Raw genomic sequence first — 13,348 nt, 5'->3', positions numbered from 1 at the left:
ATATTCAAAAACAGGGGGGGGGGAACACTCTCTCCAACTATCCAGACTAGCAAAGGACATTTGGAGATGGGCCATTCCTCAAAAGATCTATCTGTTAGCCGAACACCTACCAGGAGTTCAAAATCCGATAGCAGACATCCTAAGCAGAGAGTCAGAACAAATACACGAATGGGAACTGCACAACCAAATACTGCAACCACTCTTCCAAAGATGGGGACAACCAGAGATAGATCTCTTTGCCACTCATCAGAACGCAAAATGCCAAAACTTTGCATCCAAGTACCCACACCACCTGTCCCAGGGCAATGCGCTATGGATAAATTGGTCCAACAAATTTGCTTACGCTTTTCCCCCTCTCCCACTAGTTCCATTAGTGGTTCGGAAACTGCAACAACATTCAATGACAATGATACTAGTAGCACCCACGTGGGCAAGACAGCCGTGGTTCACCACGCTACTGCAACTCTCACAGGTGCCACATCAAAAGCTTTGATTATTACCCATGCACCTTACACAGAACCATGGAGAAATAATGCACCCAGATCCCAAACAATTGAACCTAGCGATCTGGCTCCTGAGGTCATAGAATTTGGATACTTAGATTTACCTCCAGACTGTATGGAAATCATTAAGCAAGCAAGACGTCCTACCACCAGAGCATGCTATGCAGCAAAGTGGAAAAGGTTTGCTGTACACTGTAACAGTTACAACATCAACCCTCTGTACGCATCCACTAAACAGATTATTTGCTATTTACTACACTTGCAGCAATGTAACCTTGCCTACACCTCTATTAGGGTACATCTTGCAGCGATAGAGGCGTACCTACAAAACAGGCAACATCTTTCCCTGTTTAAAGTACCAGCAATAAAAGCTTTCATGGAAGGACTCAAGAGTCATTCCACCAAGACTACCACCTGCCCCAGTCTGGAATCTCAACATAGTACTTACCAGACTAATGGGACCACCTTTCGAACCTATGCATAGGTGTGAAATACAATTCCTCACATGGAAGGTTGCCTTTCTTACAGCTATTACTTCACTCAGAAGAGTAAGCGAGTTGCAAGCATTTACAATACAAGAACCATTTATGCAGCTACACCAAAATAAAGTGGTTCTTAGAACAAACCCAAAATTCTTGCCTAAAGTAATTTCAGCATTCCACATCAACCAGCCAGTGGAACTACCAGTATTCTTTCCAAAACCACAGACGGTAGCAGAAAGCGCCCTACATACATTAGATGTCAGAAGGGCAATATTGTACTACATAGAAAGAACACAAACTTTCAGAAAGACAAAACAACTATTTGTAGTGTTTTCTCCTACACATAAGGGCAATCCTATCTCTAAAGCAGGCATTGCCAGGTGGATTGTAAAATGTATACAAATATGCTACTTAAAAGCAAAGAGGACATTAACTGTTCCTCCTAGAGCTCACTCTACACGTGAACTGGGAGCATCTATGGCATTCTTTGGAAACATTCCCCTGGATGACATATGCAAAACAGCTACCTGGGTTACACCGCATACCTTCACAAAACACTACTGTGTAGATGTGCAAGCAACACAACAGGCTAGAGTGGGACAAGCTGTACTAAAGACTTTATCTCAGAATGTTGCAACAGACACTGGTGGCCACCGCTAGGGAGATAACTGCTATGTAGTCTATTCATAATGTACCATCTGCCGCCCATATGCCTCGAACGGAATATGATACTTACCAGTATGCATCTGTTCTTGGCATAGAGGGCTGCAGAGTGGTACATGCCCTCCCAGCCTCCCCGGAAACCTGTGTCTGTTCCAACACTATCTTATTTAGATACACTTACATGGGCATTTCTATCATACTACTCCATCTAACCCTACTATGTTAAAACAATCTAAGGATGGAGCCGATGCCCATGCCCAATAGCACCCAAAGGAGGAGTCACCAGTCTCGTGACGACAAAAGACTTCTCCAAGAGAAAAACAAGTGCAATCATCCGAGCCCAACACCAGATGGCGATCTATTCATAAATTACCACTCTGCAGCCCTCCATGCCAAGAACAGATGCCTACTGGTAAGTAGCATATTCCTTATTTTAGCTACTAAGATAAATAGATGATCTTTCGCCCTGACATTAGGTTTCTATCTTGCCTCTATAATGGGATTAGTCTGGTGAGGTAGGTGAGCACTGCCCCATAGAGCATTGTTGCATTGACATTTAATGCAGAATCGCTATTGTAGCAAATTGTCCTTATATGTGCTACCTATTAAACCTGTACTCACTGACTCCCAGTGAAAATAAGGGAAATATTGACCATTGATCAATGTTTTTGTTGGAAATTATTTTTGATACAAAACCCTAACCATATTCAAAACAAGAATCCTGTTTCTTCAGCACTACATAACTTGTGCACGGTATTCTTTTGCATGTGATATGGATTACAGCTGTACATTTCTGACACCTGTTTCATCAAACATTGGCAGACTTTACGGAGTTATAGACTACTATTTAGGAAGACACTGAACGCTGACAGTCCTGCAGGAGAGATCTAACTGTTTTGAAACTTTTGTAGGTCTTGGAAGACGAGGCTCATGAACAAGGACGTGGAATTCATGTAATTGTCCTAAATCAAGCTTCAGTAAGTGTTTGTTTTAAAAAAAAAAAAAATTATTTAATAATGTTTTATAAGTTATGTTTCTCAGATATCAGGGAGTCTTTTGGTTGGCAGTCCTCTACATCCAGAAAGCCATTTTATAGAATAGGATCTATTTATTTTTATTGTTATTGCACTTGGTAGGTTTTTTTGTGTAAAGGTTATTCACATATACTTGAAAATACATTTTAATAGTGATCACAAAACATCATTATGTAGAGCAAATTGAGCAAAAAAAGGGCCCGGTAGCTGTATTATCAAGTGGATTTCTACAACAGACTGCAAGGTGCGCTTTTTTCCAGGACGCTTTGGTGGAGAAATTACGGTTTACTTTTTTCAATTTAAATTAGCTTTCCAAATACATTCATATGTTAATATATATTCTGCTTATTTTTAATTCACGAATACTATTCTAAAACTATAGCCTTATTCCATAATTAATTTCATATATTTAAATTACTTTCAGTTTCTTTTCAATTGTTTTTAAATCCTATAGCGTTTTCTTCTCATTCATTTTTCGTCCTAAAATATAAAGTATGCCGTATGAAAAACATAACACATTTTTAAAAAAAATATGTTAATTTCACTTACCCAAATCATCTATACCACCAATATGATCATAGGCATTCCTCTGATAACTTCTTTATAGTGAGTCCTATAATTGCTTTTTGTATTCTTGATATTATTCACCTAATAGATGATTCTAGTTCCTCACACATTCTCTAGCACCTGAGCCCAACTGACCTCACAAGTCTCATGACTGAACACTTTATCTTAGCTTTTGCAGTTATGTTTCTTTCTTTGTACCACCAGGTATTCCTAACGTACTTTAGAAACAGCTGCCAGATTAGTGGAATATTGGAAGTTGTTTTTCTTAGTAATAAAGCAAGTACTCATACCAGACGAAAGTGGGAAGTAGTGGATATATTCCTGTTTGCCCATGCCACTAGCACTGCTAAACCACAAGTGCCCAATAAAACAGGTGACTGCTATCACATATGTGTATTACCAGATACTAAAAAGCCTGTATCTGTAGCAAAAAAAAGTTCCCATGGTTTAATAGGTTATAACCACGCTGTGAAAAATCGGGAATCAGTGTTGGTGTGTTGGTATGTTTCAACCGTAAGAAATAATTTTACCCTTAAATTTCAAATGTAGGCAGCATAACCCTCCCTTTTCAAAACGTTTCTGGAACCATCAGTAAGTATGTAAAGTGTGTATTTAAATATTTGTTTCTTTTGCCGCGTACTTATTTTCCTTCAATTGGTAATTACTGGATACTTTCAAGAGTTTGGAAGTAAACACAGAAAACATGCTGCCATTCGTCATTTAAAAAAAACTGTTAATAGTGCCTTTGGACCCTTTCCAGAATATAGGATTTACGCATATTATTCTTTCATAAGGTGTTAAGTTAATAAAATCCACACACATTTTGCCGTCACGAGCTCTCTTCACCATCTGTCCACTATGCTCTGAATTTTAACACTGTCTATGTACCAGGCAAATAGTTTGAAATCAAAGCTTTTCAAATGGCACTTCAGGGAATCATTCATGCTCAAAAGCACCATACCCAGCTTTAATGCGAACCCAACCATTTACCCAAAGCAGTTAAGCCCCTTCCCCTAATTTTCACTCATAATGCAAATATCAGCATTTAACTCCTGCTTAGCTCTAGCTGTAACACTAAGCCTAAACTTAACCCATGTTACCAACTTCACCCTAAGTTAACCTAGTTAAGGGTTTAGCCAGAAGCTTAATTCATACCGTAACCCAACTTTTGATCCTAACCGTTATTCATACCCTAAACGTTACCCTGTGCCTAATTGAATCTAATCACACTAAAATATTGCAATTTAAAATGCTTAATTTATATTCACACTTTTGGGCTCCCATTCTATTTCCAAACATTTTTCAAACTATTTTTCAAACTTTACATTCCAAACTTTTCTTTCAAACTATTTTGTTTGACATTTTATCCTAATAACTGTGCTAAATCGTAATTAATAGCATACTCTATTATATCCTTTGTTAGTGTATTGTTTATCTTTCATGGTGTTTTTGGTTTAAGAGAAAGTAAGAAGTGCATAGTTCTGATAACCTATGCACTGTGTTTTGAAAATGTTGTAGGGTCACGTAATGGCAAAGCGTGTGTTTGATACTTACTCCCCTCATGAGGATGAAGCCATGGTTCTTTTCATCAACATGGTGGCTCGTGGACGCATCCTGATATTCACCGTAAAGGTAAGCTGAGCAAGTGCAACACTTTATCTGTAAGTCAGCAGCCCCAGGTAAGTTGGTAAATGCATTGCATGCTATTAAGGCTAACATCTCCCTTAACCCTTAGCTCCTAAGACTCTCCTCAACCCCCCCCCCCCCCCCCCCCCCCCACACACACACACACAGTGTAGAACACTTTTTTTACGTTTAATTGTGATTAGGCCTTTATCTTTTTTCTACAAAAGATATTCAAGCCAAATGTGGATTTTTTTTCAACCACATTTGGGGTATTCTAATGAACCACAGGGTTTGTCGATTCTCCTGGGGGAAAACTGAGAAAGTAGCCAAAATATAGCAACATTTTGATGATTCATTTTTCGGAAAAATTGAGAAGTGCTGGCAAGAAAGTGTATTTTTGTACTAAAAATGCAATCAACAAAAGGTTTGCTGTACTAAGATGACCATTCTCCTAGCTTTCTAAACAGGCAAAGGTTTTTGAATTTTTCTACATGTTAGGAAAAATCGACTATTTTCTGGCTTCCTACATGCTGTTTGCAGTGTAAGCAAGTGTGAAACCAATTGGTGAACCCTCAAAGCTATACTTTTCTGAAAACATTCTGAACTCCGCAAGGTGTCATTTGTGTAGATCTGCTATTGGGTTTACCCCTAAAAGACTAATCATTGAAATAAGTAATGAAAATAGAAATAGCTGACTGTTTTGTCTATGTAATATTTTAGTCTATTTACAACCGTAATACACTGTCACATTTGTCATTTTTAAGTTTCATTTTGTGAAAACTGGACATTTATTCATATGGTAAAATCTAATAAATGAAAAATGGGGATGAAGTAAATTGTGTTTTTCAAATGCACCTAAAATGCCTAGCCTATGAACAATGGTTATTTGTGTAACTCTGAATTTGGGGTTACCAATTCTGTCATGTGATTCTGAGGGCATTTTGCAAAATGTTTTCTGTCTTGCACACTGGCTGGGGAAGCTATAAATAGTGGAAAATTCAATTAATAAAAACACCTGTTCTACTATCTTGCCACACAATCTACTGAACCTAGATATCTGAAAACTAGACACCCAGGGGAGTGAGGTAATATAAATTTTATGGTCATGTTGTGTTCCCTAGCGAGTACCCCACCGACTCCATGTACGAGTTAAAAGTGCATGTAACTTCCCTCCTGTACCAGCTATGAAGACGCAAATACATTTGCGTCCAACGTTAACTTGTCCTCTTTCAGACCCACCATGAATGGGTTTGATGGTCCGTTCCTAAGTATGCTATGCCAACGTCTTTTTGAAGTGTACTCCTACGTTTTTCAGCCTGGCTGAAAGTAGGCCCTGAATCTCTGCCACCGAGCCTCTTTTCTGGCTTCTGACTGCGAGGGCCTCTGCCCAAGCAGCCCCCGTACCCGTGAACTCTGACTTACTTCTAGCGCGGCCCTCCGTGCTCAGCTCAGCCTGCTGCCTGCCAAGATTGACTATAACCTTCGAGTTATCTGTTTTCCTCCCCGAAGATACATTCCGGCCTGCTAGTTTCAGTAAACATCCTTCCTCAGCTACAGGGCTAAAGGGCCGACCTGTCTTTATGCAAGTAATTCATAGCCTCTGTTGCCATGCTTCCATGGAAGGCCCCATGCCCCCACGCTTCTCATACAGACACTCAGGCGCTTATACACGCACTCACAGCAAGTATAGAATAGCTTCTGCTCTAGAGACCTTTCTGCCCAGATAGCTTAGTTCCTAAACATTAGATATCAGATATGATAGAAGCACAAGTTGATCTGACATGCCAGACTTCTGTCTCTTTCCGTCAGTGTAAATGTCAAGTCCCCTGCACCCCGTCTATCACACGTCATGCAGCTGCGCGCGCATCCAAGCTTCCGATTTCTGCTGACATTGCAACATTCTGTTAGCACCACCCCTTGGTGCCACCCACTTGCGTCACCTATCAGTGACGTTTCTAGCACACACGCCTAGTTACGCCTAGTTTACGCCTCTTGATGATGTACTAGCACCACGTGTATACTGTTATCTTGTCTTCTCTCAGATGTTACGCCTCTTACATTGAACATTATGATGTAAATCAAGTATATAAGCTATGTATTGTCAATAAACGACGGCGCGCTCATCTATCCCTTCTGACATCCTGTGTGGTGGTCAGAACATGATATCCTGATTCCTTTATGAGGAATAAAACCCTTAGAAACTCTTACACCACGGACTCTGTTTTCCTTCTTTCCGATTGAGTTATTATTGATTAAGTACTTACCTGCATAGAAATTAAGAGAGTAAATTAATTATTTACATCATTTTGGCGCCCGAATAGGGACCCCTCCCCCACCTCACGCGCCGGAAGGTGCGTTGCAATCCGTGTCCCCTGCCATCAGTTAGACGGACAACACGTGTACTGGCAGGATTTCCTGCATCCCCCTCTGACACACGGAGGTGACGAAGACTGCGATCAGTGCCCAGACGAGGCGGTGAGGAGTGCGGAGGATCCCGACCAGAGCCCAGCCGAAGGAAGCAAGGTCCGAGGTGTGAAGAGGCCCACCAGTTTTCCGAAGTTTTCCGAAGTTTTCCGAAGTTTTCCGAAGTTTTCCGAAGTTCCGAGTCGAGTCCAGTCGAGTTTTCCGAGGCCTTCTGTTTTCCGTGCTTCCCGGTGAGTACCATTGCTGGGTCGTATCTAGACGGGTTTGGGTACGCAAGTCCGGTTTGCACTGTTTTTAGGCAGTGTATCTGTACTGTTTAGCAGTATATAAAGTATTCCGAATTTCTGCACTGTTACAGCAGTGTATCTGTATCGTTGAGCGGTACATTCAGAGTAAGGGGAAGTTAGCTATGTCTTTAAAATGTTTCATGTGATTAATGTCGTGGTATGAATGTGATTGTTTTTGTGCATTATTGTGTTTTCTTGTTTAAATAGTTACATGCTAATTAAGTATTTAGGATCAAGCATTTTAGTATCAAGTAGGCACAATGCCGTTTTTCAACAAATTAAAGCAGATAGGAACTAGGAAAGGGATGTTAGAGGAAGAAATTCCAATCCCCCCTAGGGACACTCCAGGTAATTTCATGTATAATAAGCATGGCATAGACGCCATCTTGTATCTAGAGTTATGGACAGATTATACCAAGCACCTAGAGGAAAGATACCGATGGCCAGTTAACGGAACATGGGATGCCGAGTGCATCATAAAGGTAGAAGAAATATTACGGAAAAAGAAAGCTAGACAATCTCAGAAAGACGCCATAGAATTTTGGCGTAAGGAATCACGTAAGCGTGCTGATAGAGCACTCCGTAGAGAAGACAGGCTTAAAGAATCAGAAAAGGCCCAAGAAAACGAATTAGTTACTGAGGGAATTCGAGTAAAAGTAGAACAAATAGATCGTATCCTAAATGGCAAAGTGAACAACATGTATCTTTTGGCCGATGGTACCCCTGACGCCATTTCAGAAATACCGAAAAATTTGCCGTCACCATTAGTTCCAACTAAAGTAATGCATAAGACTACTAAAGACATATTCCTAAATTCATATCTCGAAGATGTAGCGCCAGCTTACACCAATCTGCCTGTTCGTGCCCTGCCTACTGACAGGGCCGGGGGTGGTACTACCCCCCAAGATCACTCTCAGCCGACACCGAAAAAGACTAGTTCCGTTCCGCCAGCTCCGCCACTTCCCTCACCTAAAACTGATCTGCCGAAACCACTTCAATCAGATCCTACTAAAAGACAAATTCAGATACTGACTACACACAGAGATAATGCCCAAGCTTCCGCTTCAGAAGGTGCGACCGCGGGTCTCCAGACCCCGCCACCGACTCACAGATTAAATCTCAGAGGTCTGCAGAGTCCTCTTACGTACAGATCCCCCCGTTCTTCTAATTCATCCCGTCTTGATGCACTAAAAGAAAATATGTCAGTTTGTAGATATGACCCAGAACCTGGACAGGACGACTTAATGGTATTAGCGTCTTTACGGTTAAGATCTGCTACTGATAGTTTGTTATGTTATGCAGGAATGAAGGAGCACCTAGATAGAATATATGAGTTCGTTCAAACGGGAAAGGACCCCGACAGTATTAAGGATGCCCTGGAGAAACAGAAAGTTACCATGCAAGCACTGATACTACGATTTTTCATAAATTGTCTAATAAGAGAACGAGACAGGCCCGGAACAGAGCAGAGTGAATTAGATGCATTGAACAAGTGGGGTCAAAATATAGCCGATGGAAAACATGACAGACAAAATTGCATAGAGGCCATGTATAAAAAGATTAAGAAAGCAGTGATAGCAGTACACGAGAAAGAGAAAGAAAAGGCTCCCTCCGAGGAGGAAGAAGAATCTGAAGAACCAGAACCAACTACAAGCACTATAGCATATGTAGGTAGGGGAAACTACCTTAGGAAGGGTATCCGTCCAGAAAGCAAGAGAGTTTTCTTCTCTGCCTTAACGAATCCGAATTCTGCTGAACATCAGTTCCAGGAAACTGATAAACGGCTTCGAGATCGAGTTGGGTACCATGTACTCAATTCTATGGATGAACAAGAACTAGCCCGATCAGCGGTATCATGGGCCGAAAATGCAAACATATATAATGATGACACCGTAGCACAGACATTTCTGAACCTCTCCCCCGACGAACAGAAATTAGCAGGTATATATATGATTCAGCACCTTCTCATTAAGTACAGAAAACATTATTCCGATCCAGGTCCCTTACATGAGACACTAGAAGCACTACTGATGGATAGATGGAGAGGCCTAAGCACTAAATTAGTTCAAATAATTCTAGAACAACGACGCAGATATGACACCTTTGTAAGTCCTGAATATGTTCCCGCCCCACCTCCAGAAAGGAAAATGTACCATATGCAGTGCGGGGGTGGTATTGAAAGTCAGAACCCCTTGCGAGAAGTGCACCCTGTCATGGGTGAGGATAAAATTTTGAAACGCGTGTATGTACACACGCCTCTAACTAAATTAGAACTGTTAGAAATGAAGAAATTAGTACCGTGCCATGATAAAGACCCTGCAGGTTTTCATAGAGAGCTCAAAGACATGTTACTGATGGGGGACTACACATATGATGATATCATGAAAATGTTGAAAGTATTATTGCCTACGGGTATATTCGAGAAATTAAAGGAAAAGGACTGGGAGGTGGGAGACGCAAAGATTGCCTGGGCAGAAATAGAGGATGAAGAGAAGAAACGGGTTCCAGGGTTAGGCCTTGGGGACAAAACTAAAGCATTACCAGGTTTAATAGTACAGGTCCTGCCCAGATTATTGACAACTAGAAAGGAGGATTGGGATGCAATCTCGTCCTGTAAACAGAAACATGATGAAGATACTAGCGACTTTTATTCAAGATTCGAGAAATGTTTTATTATCAATAGTGGCCTCCAGCCAAGTAGCGAGTCGTACCCACATCTTTTTGTATCAAAGTTAGTCGAGAATTCCCTACCGTTAGTTAAAAATAGAGTGTATAAAGTCGAGAGTACATGGCAAGCAAATACGCCATCCCAGATGTTACAAATGTTACAATATCACCAGAATAGAATTAGGGAAGAACAAGATCAGGAACAGAAACGTATGAAAGACACGAAAATGAAAATGTTAGTAGCCCAGACGGTCCCATCCGACAGTCACAGGAAAGGTACGACCCAGACAAGTCACGCTGCAGCTCCTGTTAAAGGGACATGCAATTATTGCAAGCAGCCAGGTCACTACGTACACGAATGTGCAGTTCTGAAACATAACATAGCGACAGGTAAAACTAAAGAGAGACCGCATCCGCCTAGACAAGACCATAACCAGCATCAGTCTACACAGAATACACAGCCCATGCATGCATCTGCACAGACAGCACAGACCGTAGCAGTACCACAGCCACAGCCCATTGCGGCAACTCAGCAAGTCTCACAACAGATGTACCAGTATGCCCAGTCTGCTTACCCCGAATATTCCAGATATACATGAAACAGCCTAGAGAGGGAAGGTGGCTTGCCTCTTATCGAGATTCCTGTAGATCAAGAAGGTCCTTATGTACACAGTCAAGTATTGGGGAAAGATAGAAAGTTTTTAATTGACACAGGGGCAAGTCGCACTACAATAAGTCATGACGAAGTTCCAGGGGCACCCCTCTCAGGCTCACAAAATGTTTCCCTTGGTTTTTCAGGACAACCTATTGTAAATGAAGTCTCAGAACCAGTTCCCCTGGCTGTGGGTCCATTATCACGCGTTACAGACCTGTTACTAACAAAATCATGTCCGGAAAATCTGTTAGGAATTAAAACACTGAAGGCTCTAGGAGCTATAATATGCTGCTCCCCGGAGGGGGTTAGACTCTTTCTGCGGGATTTCAAGGGTCATTACGTCCTTCGTGAGTTTGACGTCAGATTGAAAAATGTACCTGATTACTTGTGGGCAAAGAGCCCAACTGATGTAGGATGTATGCACATTACACCATACCGCGTTACCCTCAAGGCAGGTGTTGTATTACCCAGAATCAGACAATATAAGTTACCACCCGATGCTGTAGCGGCTTTACTGAAAATCATTGAAGAGCTCATTGCCCAAGGAGTGGTCGTCGAGACCGACTCCAATATCTGTAACTCACCCATCATTCCGATTCTTAAACGTACTGATCCCAATGCACCGCCAGTATATCGGCTGGTGATTGATCTTCGAGATTTGAATAAATGCATTATCCCACAGTATCCTGTGGTCCCCGATATATCATCTCTCTTGACTGCTATTGATTCAGAAGCAACGTTCTTTACTGTAATTGATCTCAAGAACGCCTTCTTCAGCGTGCCTATTGATCCAGAGAGCCAATATCTCTTCGGATTCTGTTTAAATGGACGCAGTTTCAAATTTTCGCGCGCACCTCAAGGATTCACAGAAAGCCCCAGCATCTATAGTCAAGCACTGAAAAGACAACTAGATTGTATTCAAATGCCAGTTAACACCGCTTTACTACAATACGTCGATGATCTGCTGATCACCGCACGAAGTGAGCCCGAATGTGAAAAAGCATCACTGACAGTTTTACATTTCCTGGCTGACAAGGGACACAAGGTGTCTCCTTCGAAGCTACAATTCTGTGTTCAGCAAGTTGTGTACTTGGGTCACTTGCTGTCCAAAGTGGGGAGACAGCTCACTCCCGATCGCATTCAGTTAATTGTGAACATGCCGCAACCCAAGACACAAAAGGAAGTGCGGGCCTTCATAGGCCTCACCTCGTACTGCAGACAATGGATTCCCCAGTATGCATTTCTAGCTAAACCACTCATCCAGTTAACGACACAGGAGGCAGCGATTTCGACTGTCCTCCCTTGGACTCAGGAACACACACAAGCTTTTGAAGAATTAAAGAAAGTTTTATGCCAAGCACCAGTTTTAGCGACACCATGTTACAGCAAACCGTTTACACTTTTTGTTACAGAACGTGATGGCACAGCGTTGTCTGTCCTCACTCAAGACCAAGCAGGTTCACATAAGCCTTGTGCTTATTTTTCTAGTACATTGGATTCAGTAGCTCAAGCACTCCCTGCGTGCTTAAAGTCAGTAGCAGCAACAGCGTTAGCAATAAGACAAAGTGATTCAATTGTTTTAGGTCATCAGTTAACAGTTCAAGTACCACATTCTGTAGAGGTTTTGTTAAACAGAACCCAGACTCAACACTTAACTATAGCACGACTGACAGGTTATGAATTAACACTATTCCAGCCACACATAGAAATCAGACGTTGCAGCATCCTGAACCCAGCAACACTGTTACCTACAGTTATGACAGATCCAGCTCCGCATGATTGTATAGAAATAATTAATGCAGTAACTAAGCCTAGACGAGACTTAACAGATGTCCCATTGACAAATCCAGACCTGACACTTTATGTGGATGGTTCATGCATGAGAACAAGTACAGGAGAATTAGTGGCCGCGTACGCCGTGACCACTGAAACTGAAATTAAAGAAACACATCGTATTGACACCCTGTCTGCTCAAGCAGCAGAGCTCATCGCTCTGACTCGAGCCTGTATTCTAGCCAAGAACAGAAATGTTAACATATACACAGATTCCCGCTATGCCTTCGGAGTTGTACACGACTTCGGAGTCCTCTGGCAAGAACGAGGTTTTCTGACTTCCCACGGGGCCAAGATACAACATGGCCCCCTCATTCAAGCACTGTTAGAAGCAATACATTTGCCCTCGGGCATATCAGTCATGAAGTGTAAGGCACATACCAAAGTCACAGATTCTGTTTCCCAGGGTAACGACCTGGCAGACCAGACAGCAAAACATACAGCATTGACTCACACCCAGACTACTGATGTGACAAAGACAATAGTACAGACCCAGTGTATGGCAGTTAGAGATCCCGCCCTAGATGTAATTGATATCCAGACACATGCTACTCCAGAGGAGATAAAGAAATGGACTGAACTAGGAGGGATTCAGACAGATCAAGGT

General features: G+C 41.8%; 1 protein-coding gene across 1 annotated transcript in view; it reads left to right on the top strand.

The window, feature by feature from the left end:
* The window catches only part of POMGNT1 (protein O-linked mannose N-acetylglucosaminyltransferase 1 (beta 1,2-)), a 227,840-nt gene that overhangs the window by 52,245 nt on the left and 162,247 nt on the right, over positions 1-13,348 (top strand). Inside the window, exons 4-5 of the mRNA XM_086952341.1 lie at positions 2,560-2,625; positions 4,768-4,881. Coding sequence (XP_086808467.1) covers positions 2,560-2,625; positions 4,768-4,881 — 180 coding nt within the window. The remainder of the gene's footprint in view (positions 1-2,559; positions 2,626-4,767; positions 4,882-13,348) is intronic.

Source organism: Lissotriton vulgaris, chromosome 1_1, assembly GCF_964263255.1.
Source record: "Lissotriton vulgaris chromosome 1_1, aLisVul1.2, whole genome shotgun sequence".
Classification (NCBI taxonomy): Eukaryota; Metazoa; Chordata; class Amphibia; order Caudata; family Salamandridae; genus Lissotriton; species Lissotriton vulgaris.
Note: the sequence above shows the minus strand (reverse complement) of the source record. Positions and strands in the feature narration are given on the sequence as shown.